The following is a 24288-nucleotide window of genomic DNA, read 5'->3' as shown; positions in this document are numbered from 1 at the left end:
TCATTCAAGAAGAGGTGAAGATGATGTCATATCTTGTTCCAGGAAGGTTCTGTGGCAGTTAAGTGGGCTTATAGCCTCACTGTCCCAGAAGCCTCTGAGAAGAGATTACATCCCAGAGAAGACCTAAGCTGAGAGGAAGATCCATGACCTAACTTGAAAGGAAGATCAGTGACCTAAGCTGGGTAGAAGAACAATTATCAAAGATAGCAGAAGCCCATGACATAATATAATAATAATAATAATATTTATTCATTTATATAGCGCTGTTAATTCCACAGCACCTTACATACATCAGCATCACTGTACCCATTGGGGCTCACAATCTAGGTTCCCTATCAGTATATTTTTGGAGTGTGGGAGGAAACCGGAGTACCTGGAGGAAACCCACGCAAACACGGGGAGAACATACAAACTCCTTGCAGATGGTGTTCTTGGTGGGATTTGAACCCAGGACCCCAGCGCTGCAAGACTGCAGTGCTAACCACTAAGCCACCGTGCCGCCCCGACATGCACCAGTAGAAGTATTTGAGGAAGACTAGACTATGCTGCTCAAGGTCCACAGCCCCGACTTCATGGTCAAGCCGCAGATTATGCAGGTCAAGGTCCAGAGCCCCGACTCCATGATCAAACCGTAGCCTATGCTGGTCAAGATTCAGAGCCGGGCTGTTGCCTCCTGCGCAGAGTTATGGTATGCACCAGTAGAAGTATCCGAGGAAGACTAGATAATGCTGCTCAAGGGCCACAGCCCCGACTCCATGGTCGAGCCGCAGACTATGCAGATCAAGGTCCAGAGCCCCGACTCCATGGTCAAGCCGTAGCCTATGCTGGTCAAGATTCAGAGCCGGGCTGTTGCCGCCTGTGCAGAGATATGGTATGCACCAGTAGAAGTATCTGAGGAAGGCTAGACTATGCTGCTCAAGGTCCAGAGCTCTGACTCCATGGTCAAGCCGTAGCCTATGCTGGTCAAGATTCAGAGCCGGGCTGTTGCCTCCTGCGCAGAGATTTGGTATGCACCAGTAGAAGTATCCAAGGAAGACTAGACAATGCTGCTCAAGGGCCACAGCCCCGACTCCATGGTCAAGCCGTAGCCTATGCTGGTCAAGATTCAGAGCCGGGCTGTTGCCTCCTGTGCAGAGATATCGTATGCACCAGTAGACGTATCTAAGGAAGACTAGACAATGCTGCTCAAGGGCCACAGCCCCGACTCCATGGTCAAGCTGCAGACTATGCAGGTCAAGGTCCAGAGCCCCGACTCCATGGTCAAGCCGTAGCCTATGCTGGTCAAGATTCAGAGCCGGGCTGTTGCCTCCTGTGCAGAGATATGGTATGCACCAGTAGACGTATCTAAGGAAGACTAGACAATGCTGCTCAAGGGCCACAGCCCTGACTCCATGGTCAAGCTGCAGACTATGCAGGTCAAGGTCCAGAGCCCCGACTCCATGGTCAAGCCGTAGGCTATGCTGGTCAAGATCCAGCCAGGCTGTTGCCTCCTGCGCAGAGATATGGTATTGAGTGGGGACTTAGGCACCACTTCTGCATTTATCACTCACTACTGGTTTTGGCTTACAAATACTGAGGTAAAAAAGTCACCAAATACTCAACATGTGCCCATGGTCTAAGAAATATATTTAATTAGAAAATTTGTGACGTGTTTAATATTTATTTCACCCACTTTAAATACATGTCATTAATTGTTAAATTCATACTTATTGCATTTTTGAATTAAAAATATTTGCAGCACTTACCTTGTAATGTATTAAAAATAACAAATAGATATGAAAAGGCGACTCGTACAGGACCCCAAGCGAAGAACAGAAACCCCCAGGTTAATCCAAGTAAGAAGGCGAGGCTGAGAGTGCTCTTAATGTCATGCAGGAAGAGCGCCTTCCAGTCCTTTATTCGTGTAGACTTCAACGTCTTGATTTGTAGAAGTACAACGATGAACATAGAAATGTTGGTAAGGAAGATCACTCCGAAATAGCAAACAACTGTCGTATAAAATACCGCATTATTCTTGACCCAGCAGCTGTAAAAATAATTGATATCAGTAAACGGAAAGAAACGAATGACAATCTTTTAAAAGTAGTTTTACTTTTATTCAAACTTTTATAGTAAATATCCCATCTTTTGTGGAAAATTTAGACTAGTAAGTGCATGTTCAAAAACTTTTCATCAGTGAAGGTTCATATGACAGGATTCCTATCGACTGTTATTCCACCAGAGCAGAAGTGCTCAGCCAAAGACCATTAAGCGGCGTTCGATGAAGATGGTCTTACTGTTTGCATGCGTGAAACTCAAGGTAATCTATTGAATAACACTGCAGCAAGAAAGCATTTCTACTGCAGCTGCCACACGGTGCTGTAAACTTGCTGAGTGTCATGGCGGCATTAGACGCTGTTCAGACCACAGACTCTAATACTCCTCACTATACTTTCTCTGGTGCTTCTGTGTTGCACAGGCAGGCTCGGGTATCAACCAGCTGTGTGCTTATTAGTGAACAGACTAGCAGGCGTTACTTTACCTTTTGGATCACATGTTGCAGGAGACCTATCACAGGTACTCCCCACCTTTTTAAGATGGAGGAATTTGTCTTCCTGTGCTGACTATAGCTTTCTGCTAAACTGGTTGGTGTGCTGTTGTTTTCCAGTCTGGTGATTTACTGTGTATTGCTTGGTGTGCTGTGGAATTCCTCCTGTTGTCTGGTTATTTTCTCCCTGCTAAAGGTCCAGTCACACTAAGCAACTTACCAGCGATCCCAACAACGATAGGGATCGCTGGTAAGTTGCTAGGAGGTTGCTGGTGAGCTGTCACACTGCGACGCTCCAGCGATCCCACCAGCAACCTGACCTGGCAGGGATCGCTGGAGCGTGGCTACACAAGTTGCTGGTGAGCTCACCAGCAACCAGTGACCAGCCCCCAGTCTCCTAGTTACAGCACACATCAGGTTAATTAACCCGATGTGTGCTGCAGCTAAATGTGCACAGAGCAGGGAGCAGCGCACACTGAGCGCTGGCTCCTTGCTCTCCTAGTTACAGCACACATCGGGTTAATTGCCTGATGTGTGCTGCAGCTATCTGTGTACAGAGCAGGAGCCGGCAGCACAGGCAGTGAGAGCGGAGGAGGCTGGTATCAAAGGTAAATATCGGGTAACCAAGGACAGGGCTTCTTGGTTACCCGATGTTTACATTAGTTACCAGCCTCAGCAGAAGCTGGCTCCCTGCTCACTGCACATTAGTTGTTGCTGTCTCGCTGTCACACACAGCGATCTGTGCTTCACAGCAGGACAGCTACAACTAAAAAATGGCCCAGGACATTCAGCAACAACCAACGACCTCACAGCAGGGGCCAGGTTGTTGCTGGATGTCACACACAGCAAGATCGCTAGCAACGTCACAAAAGTTGTTCGTTACCAGCGATGTTGCTAGCGATGTTGCTTAGTGTGACGGGGCCTTTAGTCTTCCTCCTTATCTCTTGTTGTCTGATTACTCTGTGTGATAGAGTTTTGGCTTCCTCTGTTTGTCTATCACTGTTGGTGTTTACACAATCTTGTCCCCCGCCCCGTGGTAGGGACGGAAGTGGTGCTAGATCAGGGCTCGTCAGAAGCAGGGGCAGGAAGGTGACCCAGACATCGTCACTTTCAGACATATGTCTGGGATCAGGGACAGCTAGGGTCCCCCTAGCCTGAAGGCCTGTTTAGGAGCCCCTGTCACTGTTGGTGCTTACACACTCCTGTCCCACCCCCCACCCCTCCCGGGGTAGGGACGGAGGAGCTACTAGATCACGGCTGGCCAGGAGTAGGGGCAGGAAGGTGGCCCAGACATCGTCACCTTCAGACGTATGTCTGGAATCAGGAACAGCCAGGGCCCCCAACCTGAAGGCCAGTTTAGGAGCCCAAGTCACTGTTGGTGCTTATGTGCCGCCCCCATGTCAGCAGCTGGGCAGCTCGGATCCAGATCTGCGGTGGCTTGAGGGGACTCCGAACCCGGGGGTCCTGCGGCCACTCGAAATAAAAAGGGGGGATGTATTTACAGGGGACTGTCTGGTGAAAGTTTGTGACACCACCCATGGTGTGTGGTAAGGTGGAGTACCACCGCTGCCGTTGGGAGCACCCGGTGGCGATGGAATGGCAGCCAGGTGTTTAACCCCTCTGTGGCTAGGGGGGATGCCCCGGGGCTCGGTGATGCTGGTGAAAGGATACCATTGGGAAGGTAAGGGGCACTGCGTTTTCACTCAGTCCAATAATGCTGACACCGACAACTTGTAAACCAAAGTTCTGAGCACCGCTGCAGCAGGGAGGGAGCATGCCTGGATCCCGTGCCCGTTGGTGTTGCTTGTTAGCCTGTGGCCTTTTCCTTGGCACCTGTCTACTGATTGGCCCCTGTAGTATAGAACTAGTCGGGTCCCGCTAATATATGGCTAACGGAGTGAGCTTGCTCTTAGGGTTCACGCTTGGGATTTTCTGGACTGTGTATTGGGAAAGTTCTATCCCCCTCGTTGCGCTAGTACCCCGATTTTTTAGCGGGTGGAGGACGAATTTTGAAGGCTCCATCCTCGTCGGGTAAATTACCGGGACGCTTGAAGCTACTTCCAGGCCTAGGGTCCACGTACCCCGTCGTGCCTGGCCCCTACTCGGAGATGGCACAAGGCCACCGGCTGCCCTCCTCGGCAGTTCCGTGCCCCTTGTCACGATCCCCTGCAACCGGGGTTCCAGCTCCTACCAGGCCCAGACCAACGTATGCCACCTAGTAGTCTTTGCTCCCCAACCTCTCAACTTGAGAGTCTCTCCTCAACTGTCTGTCTGTCTCCTGACCCTCCCTAACCAACCCCCCAAGTGGGCAGCCCTATTCCCTTCAGGCTGTTCATTGGTGTGTCTGGTGGATGTGGTGCAGAGTCTTCCTAGGATTTTGATTAGCTGATTCTTAGCAACACCACAGGCCAGGGATCCGCAACCAAGGAGGATTGGATACTGTGCAGAAGGGCAGATTGCACAATACCATGTGATGACCTGATAGGCCAGGGTGTCACACTTACACACTCCTGTCCCCCCCCCCATGGGGTAGGGACGGAGGGGGTACTAGATCAGGGCTGGTCAGGGGCAGGGACAGGAAGGCAGCCCAGACATCGTCACCTTCAGATGTATCTCTGGGATCAGGGACAGCTAGGGCCTCCCTAGCCTGAGGGCCAGTTTAAGAGCCCCAGTCCCCTGTTATCCCCTGCCACCCCGTGACACCTATGCCACCGCAGGGCAGATAAAAGCATTAAAGAGTTCTAATTAAAATCAGTGTTCTGTCTGTGTAATGCACATACAGGCAAGAGACGCTACTTGTAGTTTCTCCTGTTGTGTTCCCAATGGAAAAGACCCTCCATTAACTATGAACTAACTAAAAAGGTGCCTAATAGTGATGAGCAATACTGTACACAGTTTGCCTCAGCACATGTGTAACGACTAGTCTTACTGTAGTATGCACTTGTCATTATTTATGCCAAAATGAAGCCGATTAATACTTACAATAAAGCTGTGCTCTCTCTCTCGTCAGTTATATTTCCATAAAAATTAACATTAGCACAGAGTAGTGCGACAACTAGAACTAGAGGGATGCCTGGATCAAAAACACAAAAAATTAATTAGGTATTTAAATCACATAAACAGAAAATATACTGTTTTTTTTACAGAGCTTAAATGTAGATCTTCAGTACTGTGGAAAAGTTTTAGGCAGGTGTAGAAAAAATTCTGCCTAGTAAGAAAGCTTTCGTAAGAAACTGTGTTACTATATACTAAATGCATTGCAGTGTTTGAAATATGTTTTTGTTTACTTGGTTAGGTACATTCAGGGTTAATAGATGGGACTAGCTCAGGATGGGAGAAACTTTTTATGACGGTGGAATCTGTTTACCCACGCTGACTACAGTTTCTTGCTGTGTGGGTCTGTGTGATGTTGCTTTCCTGTCCTGCTGGTGATTATATTGCGTGGAGGTTGGAGTTCTTGTGGATTTTCCCATTGTCTTGTTGTTTCCTCCCTGCTCTTATTTTCCTCCATACCTCTTACTGTCTTTTACCTCTTTGTGAGCATGATGGGAGATAGAGTTTTGGTTTCCCCTTTTGTCTATCTCTGTTGGTTTAATTACACTCCTGTCCGGCCCCTTCCCTGGGGTAAGGGGTATAAGATCAGGGCTGGTCAGGAGCAGGGCCACGAAGGGAGCTCAGATATCCTCACCTTCAAAGGTAACTCTGAGATCAGGGATAGCTAGGCCCCCCCTTAGCCTGAAGGCCAGTCTAGGAGGCCCCACTCCCCAGGGATCTCCATAGCCTTCATGATAGAGAGCTCACGAGGCATCATATAGTACGTTCTAAGGAACGGAAAGAGACTTTGGCAAAAGTGGATTTCAGGCAGGAAGCCTACAGGAGAAGAGAAGAATGAGGTCCTGGGTGCAGGCCAAGAAAGCTATTGATACAGTATGGCTGAAACAAAAGGCCAAATAAGAGGGAATTGAATGAAAGGAATTAGATAAACAGGATTTCTTTGTCGCTCCATTGGGAGACCCAGACAATTGGGTGTATAGCTTCTGGCTCTGGAAGCCACACAAAGTATTACACTTTAAAAAGTGTAACCCCTCCCCTCTGCCTATACACCCTCCCGTGGACCACGGGCTCCTCAGTTTTATGCTTTGTGTGGAAGGAGGCACACATCCACTCATGCATTCTCATACTTAGTTATGTCGGTTGGAAGAAAAGAGGGCCCCCACGGGGCCCCCGGCATGTTCCCTTCTCACCCCACTATGTCGGCGGTGTTGTTAAGGTTGAGGTACCCATTGCGGGTACGGAGGCTGGAGCCACATGCCGTCTCCTTCACCATCCCTTATGCGGCTCTGGGAGAAGTGGGATCCTGAGCGGTCATCCATTTGCTGGGACCGTGCTCCATCCGCAGCCCCTGGTGGAACCTGCCGGAACGGAGCCTCTTCAACCCCAGGGACCGGGCCCTGCAACTTAAAGGTACTCTGTGTCCCCATAGGGGACCGTACAGAGAGCGCACCTTCTTCCCGGAAGCCGCGGTAGTTGTAAAACTGAGGAGGCCGGTGGACTTCCGCGCCGACTGTGCCTGCTTGTCGGGCGCGGCCTCAAATTTAGTCCCCGGCTTCACCACGGCCTAGTCGCGAAAATCCCGCCCCCGGGCCTGCCTGTCAGGGGTAAGGGCGGGATTACCGACATGACGTCGGATGTGAGAGCTGGAGCATCCTGCATGTATTCCTCCCCCCTCACTGACCACTGTGGGGTCCCCAGATTCCCGCTCTTTGCTGGCGCCGCCCTCGGCCCCACTCCTCCCCCGAGAGCTCCAGCGGCCATTTTCTGGCATTCTGCCGGTGGACGCTTGTCAGTGAACACAGCTCGGCGGCTCCGGGGGATCCAAGACAGGGAATCTGGAGGACACACTCCGCTCGTTAGCGGTCGGTAAGCCACACCGGTCACCCGGTGCTGGCCCCCCTAGGGTGCCGGAATAGATACATATATATATATATAATAGATATATATATCTGTTCGGTCAGGCTGTATACCCTTTTCCCATATACCCTCAGTGGTCACTCTCCTAGGAGACAACAGCATGTCGTCCACAAGGAGCAAAGCTACTAAGGCACAGGTTTTTTTCGCGGCCTGTACCTCTTGTGGGGCTATGTTGCCTGCGGGATCCACCTACCCCCACTGTGAGCAATGCTCGACTCCTGCCACGCTTGCTCAGCCGGAGCCTCGGGCACTGGGGGGCACCTCGGCTCATGTAGACCCCCCTGCTCCCCCTGAGCAGGCTGCAGGGACAGAGTCACCGGTGTTGGCCTCTTTCGCTGAGAAACTCTCTCAGTCTCTTTCTCAATCCATTGCACAGTCTATGGACAAATGGTCTTCTAAGCTCCTTGAGGCATTGCAGTCCAGACCGGACCTTTCACAGGCCCCGGCCCCTGTTAGCTTGTCTCCTCCAGGCCCCTCTCGGTCCGCGCCGCTGCGCGCTTCCAGGTTAGCCCCTAGGTCTCAGGCGGAGGTCTCCTGCCCGGACCGCAGTCCCAGACCGGCTAAGCGGTCTCGCTGGGACTCTTCCCCGACTTCCTCACGCTGCACGGGATCCCAGCTTGAGGACTCTCAGGAAGACGAGGCGGACGTGGGAGCTCAGGGCTCTGACCCTGGCTTCACCCTTAACCTTGATACACCTGAGGGGGACGCCTTAGTAAATGATCTTATCTCGTCCATCAACCAGGTGTTGGATCTCTCTCCCCCGCCTCCTCCTGTAGAGGAGTCGGCTTCTCAGCAGGAGAAACACCAGTTTCAGTTCCCCAAACGTACGCGCAATACGTTTTTTGATCACTCTAACTTCAGGGATGCTGTCCAGAAGCCCAGAGCAGTCCCGGACAAGCGCTTTGCTAAAAGGCACTCTGACACACGTTATCCCTTTCCATCTGAAGTCGTTAAGGGTTGGGCTCACTCTCCCAAGGTGGATCCTCCAGTCTCCAGATTGGCTGCTAGGTCCGTTGTGTCTGTTGCAGATGGCTCATCCCTGAAGGATGCCACTGACAGACAGATAGAGCTCTTGGTGAAGTCCATCTATGAGGCCACGGGCGCGTCTTTCGCCCCGGCCTTTGCAGCCGTGTGGGCTCTTCAAGCAATCTCGGCTTGTCTGACTGAGATTAATGCTGTCACACGGAATTCTGCTCCGCATGTTTCGTCTTTGACCTCTCAGGCATCAGCCTTTTCGTCCTACGCCATGAACGCCGTCCTGGACTCCACTAGCCGTACGGCTGTAGCATCTGCTAACTCCGTGGCAGTCCGCAGGGCCATGTGGCTGCGCGAATGGAAAGCAGACTCGGCTTCCAAAAGGTTCTTAACTGGTTTGCCCTTTTCTGGCGACCGTTTATTTGGCGAACGATTGGATGAGATTATTAAGGAATCCAAGGGGAAGGACTCCTCCTCACCCCAGTCCAAACCTAAGAGACCTCAGCAGAGAAAGATCCAATCGAGGTTTCGGTCCTTTCGTCCCTCCGCCAAGCCCCAATCCTCTTCGTCCAACCGGCCGGAGAAAGGCCAGAGGAACTCCTATGCGTGGCGGTCCAAGTCACGCCCCCAAAAGGCCGCAGGAGGCACTGCCTCCAAGACGGCCTCCTCATGACTCTCGGCCTCCCCTAGCCGCATCCTCGGTCGGTGGCAGGCTCTCCCGCTTTGGCGACGCCTGGTGGCCACATGTTCAAGACCGATGGGTGAGATACATTCTGTCTCATGGTTACAGGATAGAGTTCAGCTCTCGTCCTGCGGCTCGTTTCTTCAGAACCTCTCCGCCCCCCGCTCAAGCCGACGCACTTTTTCAGGCAGTGGACGCTCTAAAGATAGAAGGAGTTGTGATCCCCGTTCCCCTTCAGGAACGTGGTCGCAGATTTTACTCCAACTTGTTCGTGGTGCCAAAAAAGGACGGGTCATTCCGTCCCGTTCTGGACCTCAAGCTACTCAACAGACATGTGAGAACCAGACTGTTTCGGATGGAATCTCTCCGCTCGGTCATCGCCTCGATGTCACAAGGAGACTTCCTAGCATCGATCGACATCAAGGATGCTTATCTCCATGTGCCGATCGCACCCGAACATCAACGTTTCCTGCGTTTCGCCATCGGGGACGAACACCTTCAGTTCGTGGCATTGCCTTTCGGCCTGGCGACAGCCCCACGGGTTTTCACCAAAGTCATGGCATCCGTCGTGGCGGTCCTGCACTCTCAGGGCCACTCGGTGATCCCCTACTTAGACGATCTCCTAGTCAGGGCCCCTTCTCGGGTGGCGTGTCAACAAAGCCTTACCGTCGCTCTGGCGACTCTCCAGCAGTTCGGGTGGATCATCAACTTCCCGAAATCCAAGTTGACACCGACCCAATCACTGACTTACCTCGGGATGGAGTTTCATACACAGCCAGCGTTAGTCAAGCTACCGCGGGACAAACAGCTTTCTCTGCAGGCAGGGGTGCAATCACTTCTTCGGAGTCAGCCACACCCCTTAAGGCGCCTCATGCACTTCCTGGGGAAGATGGTGACAGCTATGGAGGCAGTGCCGTTCGCGCAATTCCATCTACGGCCACTCCAATGGGACATTCTCCGCAAATGGGACAAGAGTGCGGCTTCCCTCGACAAGAACGTCTCTCTTTCCCTTGCAGCCAAAACATCACTTCAGTGGTGGCTCCTACCCACATCTCTGTCGCGGGGAAAATCCTTCCTACCCCCAACCTGGGCTGTGGTCACCACGGATGCGAGCCTGTCAGGTTGGGGAGCGGTTTTTCTCCACCACAGGGCTCAAGGAACCTGGACTCCGATAGAATCGTCCCTTCAGATCAATATCCTGGAGATAAGGGCAGTATATCTAGCCCTATTGGCTTTCCATCGGTGGCTGGAGGGCAGGCAGATCCGTATCCAGTCGGACAACGCCACTGCCGTCACCTACATCAACCACCAAGGCGGCACTCGCAGTCGTCAAGCCTTCCAGGAAGTCCGGCGGATTCTGCAGTGGGTGGAAGACACAGGCTCCACCATCTCCGCAGCTCACATTCCGGGCGTAGAAAACTGGGAAGCAGATTTTCTCAGTCGTCAGGGCATGGACGCGGGGGAATGGTCTCTGCACCCAGACGTGTTTCGAGAGATCTGTCGCCGCTGGGGAATGCCGGACGTCGATCTCATGGCGTCACGGCACAACAACAAGGTCCCGGCCTTCATGGCACGGTCCCAGGATCACAGAGCTCTGGCAGCGGACGCTCTGGTCCAGGATTGGTCGCAGTTTCGACTGCCATATGTGTTTCCCCCTCTGGCAATGCTGCCCAGGGTACTACGCAAGATCCGGTCCAACTGCCGTCGCGCCATTCTCGTCGCTCCAGACTGGCCGAGGCGGTCGTGGTATCCGGATCTGTGGCATCTCACGGTGGGTCAACCGTGGGCACTTCCAGACCGCCCAGACTTGCTGTCACAAGGCCCGTTTTTCCATCTGAATTCTGTGGCCCTCAACCTGACTGTGTGGCCATTGAGTCCTGGCTCCTAGCGTCTTCAGGGTTATCTCAGGATGTCATTGCCACCATGAGACAAGCCAGGAAGCCAACGTCCGCCAAGATCTATTACAGGTCTTGGCAAATCTTCCTATCCTGGTGCACTGATAACGGTTTTCCTCCATGGCCATTTGCCTTACCCACTTTTCTTTCATTCCTTCAATCTGGAATGGACAAGGGTTTGTCCCTCGGCTCTCTCAAGGGCCAAGTATTGGCGCTCTCCGTGTTTTTTCAAAAGCGTCTAGCCAGGCTTCTGCAGGTCCGCACGTTCCTGCAGGGGGCCTGCCACATGGTCCCACCTTACAAACGTCCGTTGGAACCCTGGGATCTTAAAAGGGTTCTGACGGCTCTTCAAAAGCCGCCTTTTGAGCCGCTGCGGGATGTCTCTCTCTCCCCTCTTTCTCAGAAGGTGGCCTTCCTGGTGGCAGTCACATCACTTCGGAGAGTGTCTGAGCTTGCAGCGCTGTCATGCAAGGCTCCCTTCCTGGTTTTCCACCAGGATAAGGTGGTTCTGCGTCCTGTCCCGGAATTTCTCCCTAAGGTGGTATCCCCTTTTCATCTAAATCAGGATATCTCCTTGCCTTCCTTTTGCCCTAATCCAATTCACCAGTGTGAAAAGGACTTGCACTCTTTGGATCTAGTGAGAGCACTCCGGTTCTATGTGTCTCGCACGGCGCCCCTGCGCCGTTCAGATGCGCTCTTTGTCCTTGTCGCTGGCCAGCGTAAGGGCTCTCAGGCCTCCAAGTCAACCTTGGCTAGGTGGATCAAGGAACCGATTCTCGAGGCCTACCATTCTTCCGGGCTTCCGCTCCCTTCAGGGCTGAAAGCCCATTCTACCAGAGCCGTAGGTGCGTCCTGGGCATTGCGGCACCGGGCTACGGCTCAGCAGGTGTGTCAGGCAGCTACGTGGTCTAGTCTGCACACTTTCACGAAACACTATCAAGTGCATACCTATGCTTCGGCAGACGCCAGTCTAGGTAGGCGAGTCCTTCAGGCGGCGGTTGCCCACCTGTAAGAGGGGGCTGTTTTCGGCTCTTTTTATTGAGGTATTCTTTTACTCACCCAGGGACTGCTCTTGGACGTCCCAATTGTCTGGGTCTCCCAATGGAGCGACAAAGAAAAAGGGAATTTTGTTTACTTACCGTAAATTCCTTTTCTTCTAGCTCCTATTGGGAGACCCAGCACCCGCCCCTGTGCCCTTTGGGCTAGTTGTTCTTTTGTGTACACATGTTGTTCATGTTGAATTGTTCTTTTGGTTCATGGTCTTCAGTTCTCCAAACATCCTTCGGATTGAATTTACCCTAGACCAATTTATAAGTTTTCTCCTTCCTGCTTTTGCACCAAAACTGAGGAGCCCGTGATGCACGGGAGGATGTATAGGCAGATGGGAGGGGTTACACTTTTTAAAGTGTAATACTTTGTGTGGCCTCCAGAGGCAGAAGCTATACACCCAATTGTCTGGGTCTCCTAATAGGAGCTAGAAGAAAAGGAATTTACGGTAAGTAAACAAAATTCCCTTTTTTAGTAAAGAATTGTTATTATATCCCTTTATTATAGGGAAAACTACATAGTGACCATATTGGGACATGAGTTACCCCATATGGAGCTGAGGGTGCATTACAGCCAGGAGTCTGTGAGCCTCATTGAATGGACTTTGAAGGTGGGTAGTCTTACCAACGTACTTCCACAAGTGGGGGCCTAACAATTCAACTGGGGATAGTAACTGGAATGAAAACAGGTATAAGAGTACAGCAATATCAGCTTCCCAGCTTGTAGTATAAACTGTGGGTGACGCCGGTGTCTTACACACCTTCTCAGTATCGGCCTACGCACTGTGTTCTCTGCTCTGTTTCCCCTAGTGGCGGGTCTTTTGCAGAGCTGCTTTGTAGCACTGCCAGCTCTATTATCTGGAGTATCTCCACCTGGCTATACGGAGGCGCAGCCAGACTCTGCTAGATTTATATCATTGTATCTAGCAGAGGTCTGCTTCCCTGACCAATCCCCTGCCAGCAAGTGCCATGTTAGACAGCCCCTCCATCGACTCTGGTGTCTAACCTTTTTCTTAGCTACTTTTCTGTTTGCTTACAAGTTATGATCAGTTCTGTCTGCCCGCCCGTTCTTTGTTACTTCTCGTCCTGTCTGTCTGCTGGGCCTTGTCTGGTAAGTCCATTTTTGTCTCCTCTTCTTCTTACCTGTTTTTGCCCTGGCTTGCTTCCTGTTTATTGCTGATCTCTCCTCTGTAGTCCTCATCTGTTTCCTGTACCTGTGCTGTTTGTCCCATCCTCATAGTGTCTGACCATGTCTCTGGGTTCTTGCTTACATCTCCTGTACTCTGACTCCCAGCTGCTGCAGGCCCGGGGACTGCCCTGGAGTAGCACTTGGCGACTATCTGTGGCTTAAGCCTATCCTCACCACTAGAGGCTCTAGTGAAGACCAGGTAGTGTTACGATACTGAAGGACACAGCTGGAATCCAATGGCTGGAGAGGCACGACCAGGGTACTGAAGGCAGTGGAAAAAGTTCTTGAATACAGTAATAGGAGTTGTAGGAACAATCAAGACATGAGTGGGAACAGCCTGGGTGAGACAGTTCTCATGACCTGGAGACTGGAACTAGACAATAGCGAGACATGATCGCGAGACATACTCAAGCAACGAGTGAATGTTCCATTTGGTTTTATGTAGGCCCAAACAGGAAACAAGATAGCTTCCACAGGTTCAAAGTGGAGGAATAGCAGCCATTAGTGGTCAAGTCGCAGAAGGACAACAGCATTCTCACAAGTAGCCGCTTAGATAAGCCCCTCCAGGATCAGGCCAGGCCCCATGGTGCAGTGGGTCCACACATCGTCACACTGGGCCTGGGACCTAGGACCTGTGAGTAAAGAACTGAATTGAGTCCGGGTGCACAGCGTCAGTTTTTAAGAAATGTTCAACAGTAGGTTGAGTAGTGTTTTTGAGGAAATTATTATTTATTTAACGGCATGCAGCTTGATCTCGAGCCATGGCAACTTGGTAGATAAACGCTCTGTAGGAAGATGGATCTCGTGCAAGCCAAGATGGGTCTTCACCTCCCTTATTTGGGGTATACAAATGCTAAATTTTCAGTTTTACCCATTCACTGTTGACTTTATGAAAATTCAAAAAATGACCTTATCATAAAAAAACAATTCCAATGTAAGAACTATTTGTTTTTAAGAAAAATTCTTCTGACACCTACAAAATAACAAATGTTGTGAATTATTGACATGTGAGAGGTGCCATTGAAAATCTCTGTGTAGGTGTATTGAACAATCTACCAATGTCATGTCATCCCTTATTGATCCTGAAACATGAAAGGAACGATTTCCAGCAAATATTTCAGCTTTACAAAGAGAAAATGACTGGATACACTACTTACCCCAACCAGCGATACATAATTTTAATATGTAGTTATGGATGTAGGAGTTAAAAACTTTGACAAATGCAAAATACATGTGTACAGCTTCCAAGCCCATCCACGTGAATGATGTCAACAAGAAGTAATGGAGAAGGACTCCGACTAAGATGCACAAGCCATGAATTCTGAACGATGACAGCCATTCGTTGACCAAGAATAGCAAATTCAGCATCAGCAGCGAAAACGAAAGATTCATCAATATTTTTGAAGGGTAATCTTTCCTAAGTTGTCTGAAAAAGAAAAAAAAACAATCAATGAGAAGACGTAGTGGACAATGGGAATAATACATGAAATATTGACTTCATAAGACAATATATGGGGTAGCACGGAGGCTCTGTGATTCGCAGTGCCGGGATCCTGGGTTCAAATCCCACCTAGGACAACATCTGCCAGGAGTTTGTATGTTCTCCCTGTGTTTGTGTGGGTTTCCTCCGGATTCTCCAATTTTCTCCCACAGTGATGATATGGAATTAATGGAGTTATATAAGTGAGAAAAATAAATAAATGAATAAATATTTCAGATGTTCTAGGTTTACTATGGCCTCATCTGTGCACTACTGAATTGAAGGCCTGAAGAAGGATGTATTAATAATAATAATATTTATTCATTTATATAGCGCTATTAATTCCATAGCGCTTTACATACATTGGCAACACTGTCCACATTGGGGCTCACAATCTAAATTCCTTATCAGTATGTTTTTGGAGTGTGGGAGGAAACCGGAGAACCCGGAGGAAACCCACGCAAACACGGGGAGAACATACAAACTCCTTGCAGATGTTGTCCTTATTGGGACTAGAACCCAGGACCCCAGTGCTGCAAGGCTGCAGTGCTAACCACTGAGTCACCGTGCCGCCCATTATTGCCTGAAACGCTATGATTGATGCATTAGCTTTTGCGGTTGCTACAATAAATTCCATGGCTTCTTTAAATGCACTCACCGTAAAGGACAAAGATTATAAATGCTCATGCTGTGATTCCAATCCTTATTGCCCAAGGGCCAAGGCATGTATTAACCAGAGAGAAGGAACAACACTTTAAACTTATTGTACTATTAAAGTTAAAGATGTGGTCCACTACAATGTATAGTGGCCACATCGACTTAAAGATGTGAAAGAAGGCTTTTTTCAGTTACCTTCTGTTGTCAATTCTGCCTGTGAGCGGCGCTATCACTGTCTGCTCAGTCCCCATCACATGATCCCCAGCTGCAACAGCCTCTGTCTGGTGATGTCAAGTCAACTTCCGGGATTGGACGTTGACCCGGCATCACCGAGGTGAGACTCAGTCTTCCTAAGTGACTGGGCTGTGGATGGAGTTTCATCGCATGTCACAGCCCAGCTGTGTTCTGTGTCAACCCTATTTGTAACGGCCCACCAAAGAGAAAATAGAAGCATGCAAACACAACAGGGAAGACAAAAGTAAACAGTAAGACCTGTTTCACATATCAGTAAAAAACGTCTGTTTTTCACTGACGTGTTAAAACGCATATGTCCCTCCGTGTGCCGTGATTCACGGCACACGGGGGTTGTCCATGTGCAATCCCTGATATGTGATCCATTATACGTGATTGCACATGGAGGTATACTCACCTGTCCCCGCTCTTGCAGTCCGCGGTGCTGAACTCTTCGGCTCTGCTGTGTTTCCGCGCCCACTGCTGCTATTTCCGGGTCGGCTGTGTCGTGCATAAATGAATATGCATGAGAATAACGAGCCGGCTCAGAAGCAGCAGGCAGCAGAGGCTGGAGACAGTGTCACTGGAAAAGGTGAATATGAAAAACTTTTTATTTTCAATTTCCGTGTTTTTCTGGTACGTGTTTCACGGATCGCACCACCGTGTGGTCTGTGGGACGTCAGTGATGCCAGAAAAAATCGACATGTCTCCATGCGGAACACACAGACACGCGTGTATGCCGCATGGAGACACAGTCAGTGAAAAATTACTGATGTGTGCGCAGGCCCATTGCTAGTAATGGGCCTGCATATGTCCGTGATTCTGGTATATATAAACACTGCAACATACGTACCAGAATCACTGACGTGTGAAAGAGGCCTAAGGTTGGCAAGGCAAGGCATATCCTCCTTGCAAATATGCAATATTAAAGCGATTGCCCAATATAATTTTTTTTTCAGGCTCTGAAAACAAAAAATGGTGACATGCTAACCTTCCAGAACCTCTGCGGATCCAGCGTAGGTCACTCCGGAAGTCTGAACAGCTCTTGAAGCAGTACCTACTCCCTTTGGATTTTCAGAGGACCGCTGTTGACAATCACAGGCTGCAGTGGTCCTCCGGTTTCTGAACTTAGCAGGCACAGCTTCCAATGCTGGTACAGACCTGCTGAGCATCCTGCACTTGACCCATAGGGAGCGTGAGTATCCCAACAATTTAATTTTAAACAGTTACATACCTTAAAAAAAAATCTTATAAAAAAAACCCCAAAAAAACTCCTTTAATAGAAAAATTAGTGTTGTCTATCCTGTTTACGGTAAATCCTTCCAATCTTGCACCAACAGCAGCAGGAGGTAGCTGACATCCCGCTGAATACACTGATATCTAACTGACAGTCAGCGCACTTATTTCTTTCTGATTTTTTTTATTTTATTCCTCTTAACATTTTATGTCTTTGCAAAGTAGCATAACAAAAAAAGTCAATTGTTAAGGGCAATAAAGCAAAATAAATCTAAAGAAATAAATATGGTATATAAAAAATATATAAGAATAATAATAATATAATAATAATAATATATAATAAGAAATAAATAAATGTTAAAAGAATTTGAAAGGAAATCTGACCACAAGAAGGAGAACAACAAGCAGAGACTATCTGATGTAAAACTTATTTACTGTAACAGGACATCAAGTAACATTAATGTGAATACAAGAAGAGGTTGAGTTCCCGGAGAAATACCAGTGCAATAATTTAATCTATTGGCATCAAATAATTTCTTACAATATATATGTCATATAAGCCACAAACGTACTTGAACATTCCATAGGTTACAAGGGCGACCCCAATAAACAGCGAGGCGAGGCCACATCCCACATAAGTCAGAAGGCTTAGTATGTGTTCATTTAGAGGGTCGAGTGGAGTCCTAGAAAGATCCTAAGAAAAAAGAAAACACTTGTTCAGAAATAAGATGCACAAGAAAGAATTGATTTAACAACTTAAAAAGGTCCAACTTTGGGGACATTTTTTGTAGTTAGATGGATTCTGTCTGCAGGTTTTTATGCAATCTGACTGCAGCATAATGTACAGGAAAATACCCTGATCCCAGCGATGTGCAGCAGTTATGATAGTCACAGTTTCCTCTGCTCATACAGAGCTCATGAATATGCTGGACTACCTGCAGTATGCCATGTAGTCCTGTAATGATAATCTCCTGCTGATTAATCAGTGATTTTATCAAATGTACATTAAGCAGCTCAGTAAGTGAAAGAACATATAAATAGGGTTACAACTATAAATTGGGCTATGATTGTAACATGTGGTACTTACAAGGAGAACTCCAAAGTGAGTAAGATGGTTGCATGAACACAATGTATATTCCTTGCTTGTAGATACTGGAAAACACCCAGATGTATTCCAGCCACCCATATTATCTGTGCAGGAAATGAAATATGGAAGGGTTGTAAACAGAAGTCCAAAAATGTTTTTATTTTATTATTTTATGACCATTGAAATGATATTTGAGCTACTAATGAGATCACTGATGGACACAGACAAGAACAGGCCCCTGTGCAAGAACCATATATGGGACCTTTGCAGCCCAAGAGCTCAACAAAATGTACAACTCCACCTGCTTTGGAGGTGGTAGTGGCCCCTGACCTCTTGGGCCCCCTGTGCGGCTGCACAGGCAGCACCAATGATATGTCCGCCCCTGAATGCGATAACTATAGGGGTTGCACCAATTGTACCAATCCCAGCCAGCGCCTAGGCTGAGACTTAAAGGAATAGTCCCATCTCCAAGATCTTATTCCAACATTTAGTAGGTGTAACAATAATAATAATATATAATAGCTGATCAAAAGAGCTATACCATTTCTAATCGGAGGTATTTGCTATGTAACTGACGGTATAAGACATTACAGTAGTTTAGGTAGCAATGTTTGTAACCATATAGGTGGTGGTAACCATAGATACTTAAGCTGCAATGCCCTGCACATGAGGTAAGAGACATGGCTATATCAGGAGAACTACACTGCATTTCTAATTGGAGGTATTTGCTCTGTATCTTACCTTATGGGTAGAACATTACAGTATGTTAGGTAGCCATGGTTGTAACCATATAGGTGGTAGTAACAATAGACCTAAGCTGCAAAGCCCTGCACATGAGGTAAGTGACATAGCTAATCAGGAGAACTATACTACATTTCTAATTGGAGGTGTGCCGCCCCTGCAGCGGTTGAACCTCTCGGATCCGGGGGTCTGCTGTGGCTCGAGGGTCTCCGGACCCGGGGGCTAATGGTCACTCAAATGTGAAGGGGTTATTTACAGGGGATAAGAGTTTGTGATGCTGTCGCGGGCGGAGGAGGGGACGCCGCGCTCTCCCACTGCTCGGGTCCGGCTGCCGCTGCTGCTGCGGCTTGCTGCTGCTCGGTGGCTCGAGCGATGGGCCAAGACCCGGGGACTCGAGCGGCGCTCCTCGCCAGTGAGTGAAAGGGGTTTGGTTTTGGGGATTTATTGTCCGTGACGCCACCCACGGTTGTGGTGATTTTTGATAGCACCACCGCTGCTCTGTATGGGGATCCCGGGAGCGGTGACAGGGAGCAGCAAAGTTGTTAGTTCTCCCCTCCGTGGGTAGGGGGTGGTTGTCCCGGGGCCCAGTGATGAAGTGGAGGATGAGGGATGGCAGGGCCGGTGCAGGGCTTGGTGAGGTGCAGGGTCGCGGGGGCAGCGCTGTGCCTCACGGCACGGTGGTACTCACTCAGCCTGAGACGATGACACAGTTCTCGGTAAAACACACGGCTGGAAAGACGGTTCCCACGGACGGCTGCTGTTGCTTTTCCCCGGTAGTTGACGGTGACTGTCTCTTTCCCTGCACCTACGTTCACTGTTGGTAGCGATGGATTCCCACCGGTAACCCGCTCCCCGACTTGGATTTGGGCCGGAGGAGCCCCTCCTTGCCCGCAGGCGCTGGCCCTGAGAAACTGGTGCCTTGGCGGTGGCGGTGTCTCTCACATACGGTTGGACTGTTGCCTTCAATCGGGACTTAGTTGTTTGGAGACCCGGAGGTCCCCTTCACTGACGGATTTGGCAAATTCACGGCGACTACTAGCCTTGCTGGGATCCAAAAGGCCCCTGCCACTGGTGCTGGCTTCTCCTTGTGTACCGGTCCGGTACCGCCGGGCCACCACCCGTCCGCGGTCCTTACGGCAACTCCGATCAGCCTCCCCTGCAGACGGTCACCGCCGTCTGCTAACCTTGCTGTCTCGGTCCGGGGCACACACCCGGACCAACTTCAGGCTTTCAAACTGTCACTTTCCTCTTTCTCCTTTCACCTCACAACTCCTCTCCTTCCTTTCCAAAACTCAACTCTAACTCATCTCTGCACTCAAGCTCTGCCTGAGCTAAACTGCCGTTTTCCCGCCTCCAGGACTGTGAACTCCTTGGTGCGTGGAGCCAACCGCCTGGCCCACCCCCTGGTGTGGACATCAGCCCCTGGAGGAAGGCAACAAGGATTTAGGTCTAGCTTAGGTGTACCTAACCGGGGTGTAGGGTGTGGTGATGTCATTACCTGTGACCCCTGGCTTGCCCAGGGCGTCACAATGCCACCCGTGGTTCGTGGTAAGGAGAGTACTGCCGCTGCCGATGGGAGTACCCGGGGGAGATGGAGTTGGGCAGCCAGATGGAGTTCCCTCCACGGGTAGGGGTGACCCTGGGACTCTGGATCGTGGATGGCAGGTTTGAGATGTTGGGAGGAAGGGAGCAGGGTACTCACTGCTGGTAGTCGTGGTGCTGGATGATGTTTTTTAAAGTCATTACACACACGCTGCAGGTGAACCAAAAGTCCCAGTGTACCACTGCTGCTTGGCAAGGGGGAGCACATCCAGGTATTCGCTCCCAATAGTATTGCTTTGCTGTGTCCCAATCTCGTCTGACTTCTCGGGAGCTTCAGCTCCCCAGCCCCTCACACTATGAGGGCTATTTCTTCTCTTTTCCTGGGAGCTCCAAACCCTAGTTTCCTCTCCCTGTGAGAGTTTCTACTGCACTTCCTCTCCCTTTGCTCCCTTGGAACCGACTCACTTGTCCCCTTCCACCAGTCTGCCTCACCCCTAGGTGGGCGGCCCTATTCCAGCTCAGCAGCCCACTGGTGTGTCTGACAGGGTGTGGTGTGAGGTGTGATTGGGATTTTGGATGCTAATGGAGGCAGTACTATAGGTTGGGAACCCAGAACCAAGAGGGGTTGAGTCCTGCACTAAGGATAAAGAGAGTGCAGTACCCTGTGACGCCCTGACTAGTCCAGGGGTGTCACAGAGGTATTTGCTAATATTATTATGTCTACAGCATTTTGGGACAAGATCTTGGAGATGGAAATATCCCTGTACCTCCAACATCACATGCACAGCCATATTAGGCTACCAACACATTGATGTCTTTTCTTATCACTTGTATATATCTATGAGATAAGTAAAAATAAATTCTACTTTGCTGATATATTCACAGTTCCGGACATTGAACCCTGTGATAGATTATAAACGGGCCTTGTGTCTATATCCACTCAGGCTATATGTGACTGATAGTGTATAGGGGTATCTATGGCTGACATATTGTGGTGGGATCTCTGGCTGGGACATTGTTATGGAAGCCATTGTAGACAACAGTGTTATAGCGGCATTTCTAGCTTGCTGCGCTAAGGCACCATTAGTGGTTGGTGCAGGGGCTTCTGTGACCAGCAGTTTATGAGGGTACATGGAAAAAGAGGCCACTCAAAAATAGTTATGACATCTGCAGACCGTGTCGTCAAATGTTAAACCCGTTTCCAAAAATGAGTTTACATCAAATTTTCTCACCACGTTCAGTTGTGATAGTGATGCTATTAGGGGAATACTAAAGAAACATTGGTCTGTACTTCATAATGACCCTTTTCTTAAGAATGTTTTACCCCCCCATCCTGGAATCACATTTCGCAGGGCCTCCAACTTAAAGAACCAGTTGGCACCAAGTAGATTGAGGAGTCCTTCCAACATTATTAGTACCAGCAAACCTTTGGGTAGCTATAGGTGCATGGCTAAAAATTGTTTATGCTGTAAATCGATCCAACATGGGAGGATCAGTTTTGAGTCTGACCTGGGAGATATTTTTTTCCCTATACAAGGACACCTTAACTGTCAATCAGATTATGTTATCTATTTGATTGAGTGTGACTGCAACAAGCGGTATGTGGGGAGGACGACCCAAGCCCTGCATAATAGAATCAATTCTCACAGGCACAATATCAAGGTGGGATATATGTTACATGGATTATCCCGGCACACTACTATATATCATAACAAAAAAATTGAATTAAAGGTCACTCCAATCGAGCAGATACCCACTCATAATCCCAACAGGATGGAGATTCTAAATAAAAAAGAAACCTACTGGATCTATAAACTTAACACCTTAAAACCTCGGGGCCTTAATGAGGTAACTGATTTATTCAACTGACATCTGTTTATTATGTTTTTAAACTGTATTTATTTCCACATACATATGTATGGATATTATTATCTCCCTTCCTTTTTATTTATTTTTAACTATTTTTATATTCTCTTATCTATGACAATTTATACACATTCCACTTTTGATCATTTAGATATGGGTAGTAATATCAATATTTTAATATTTAATATATTTATATATATTTTTAAATTTTAAAAAATATATATATATTTTTTTATATACATTTTTATATACATATTTTTTATATACATATTTTTGATTACATACTTCACTGCCTTTGTTCTCTGTGGGCCTGGGCCCATATGCTCTATATATTGGCCTCTTATTATGGTATTTATGACATATATATGTACATATGCTTTTACACTATTGTGTTTATATAGTTTTTCATATATGCAGTTGTATGTGTATGTGCATTTTGTCCCGTTATTTCTTTGCGTTTTTATGTGTAGAATATATGGGTGTAGGGTATTCTTTGAATAGATCCCTCTTATCACGTTCATATATATATATTTTTTTCTTGGTTGATGGGCTTTACATATTGGTCCATCTGTGATTCTTATAACATTATAAGATTATTTGGTGTTTTTCTGCTCCTCTCCTTTTTCTCCAATTCTTCAACTCTTTATATATTATTTTTATTTTTTGTATTGTTGGTGTCTTTCCCTTCCTTTTATCCACACTTCTTGGCAATTGTTTCATTTTTTTGGCTGCCACGCATGCGCTGTAGATTGGTCCCCACGGTCCTGAACTTGTTTGACCTGTCGGTTCCAGATACTTATCCTGGGCGCATGCTCAGACCTTTTTTTTCCCACGCTCATGTCCTATAGTACACTGCTGTCCTGGGCGCTAGCTCAGGCTCTCTTTTCCCACACTTTTGCCCTATGGTACACTGCTGGCATGGTTTCTTGCCCATGAGCTATAAATGTCGGGGTTTCTATGTTCCCATGTTTTATACACTTCACTATACTTGCTCCTATCAGAGTCTCAATCCACGTCGGTTTTCACCTGAGTTTCATTCCCCTTTGGTGGCGGCAGAGACTGATGCTGACGATCCTTCATCTCTGTTTAAGCACAATATACACTTGATGTTTCTATGCACCCGTACTTCTCCGGGTTCTACACTTTTTTACCTCATGTTCATCAATTTTTTCCACGCTCCTGCCCTATAGTACACTGCTGTTTTGGGTTTTTGCCCGTGAGTTATTAATGTCGGGATTCTATGTTCCCATGTTTTACACACTCTATTACACTTGCTCCTACCGGAGTCTCAATCCACATCGGTTTTCACCTGAGTTTCATTCCTCTTTGGTGGCAGCAGAGACTTATGCTGACGATCTTCCATCTCTGTTTAAGCACAATATGCACTTGATGTTTCATGCACCCGTACTTCTCCGGGTTCTACACTGTTTTACCTCATGTTCCTTTTTTCATATTACATGGACATGTCATGCATATACACGGTTAACTTATTATCGTTATGTACTTCATTTTTTACACACATCCCGTTTTCCTTGCAATATGTAAATTGAGTGATTCACAATTTAGAGAGGTGTTGTTTCGACATTATATGCTTGATGTTTTTTCTATTGTTTCTATGTAAACGTCATAGCTGACAACGTGGCACCCTTTTCCCGCCGGTTTTTTTCTGAAGAGGGATGTTCCTATGACGTCACTTTCACTATTTATGATGTGTCTGATCCCTGTGGGACAGATTTGATGTTATTTTTAACTTGACGGTCCTGAGGAAGGGAGCAGGTGCTCCTGAAACGCGTAGACCTGTATGCAAATAAAGTGACATTGGTCTTCATCATCTGAATAAGTGATCTGTTGGCGCGGCAATTGAACACCCTTCTCTTTTGCTTTCTGATGTCTGCCACTGGGTGGCTGCAGCCGTGGATCTTATTTTACATGCACATATAGTAGTTGTGACTGTCACAACTACATCAGGTGAGTGAGTTTACTCACCCTTCCCCACCCCACATATATCGGGGTAAGACCCTATTTTGCGCTTTTCTGTCCACAGCCTCCTTCTATACAGCATTTTGGGACAAGATCTTGGAGATGGAAATATCCCTGTACCTCCAACATCACATGCACAGCCATATTAGGCTACCAACACATTGATGTCTTTTCTTATCACTT

At 48.3% G+C, this 24288-nt stretch overlaps 1 protein-coding gene across 1 annotated transcript in view; it reads right to left on the bottom strand.

Moving 5' to 3' along the window:
- ADGRG4 (adhesion G protein-coupled receptor G4) overlaps positions 1-24288 on the bottom strand; it is a 127448-nt gene that overhangs the window by 20734 nt on the left and 82426 nt on the right. Inside the window, exons 16-20 of the mRNA XM_075324871.1 lie at positions 17977-18080; positions 17462-17583; positions 14443-14711; positions 5510-5600; positions 1746-2026 (exon numbers count right to left, since the gene is read on the bottom strand). Of these exons, the coding sequence (XP_075180986.1) occupies positions 1746-2026; positions 5510-5600; positions 14443-14711; positions 17462-17583; positions 17977-18080 (867 nt within the window). The remainder of the gene's footprint in view (positions 1-1745; positions 2027-5509; positions 5601-14442; positions 14712-17461; positions 17584-17976; positions 18081-24288) is intronic.

The sequence above is a fragment of the Anomaloglossus baeobatrachus genome, chromosome 9 (assembly GCF_048569485.1).
Source record: "Anomaloglossus baeobatrachus isolate aAnoBae1 chromosome 9, aAnoBae1.hap1, whole genome shotgun sequence".
Taxonomy (NCBI): Eukaryota; Metazoa; Chordata; class Amphibia; order Anura; family Aromobatidae; genus Anomaloglossus; species Anomaloglossus baeobatrachus.
This window is presented reverse-complemented; position numbering and strand designations above follow the sequence as displayed.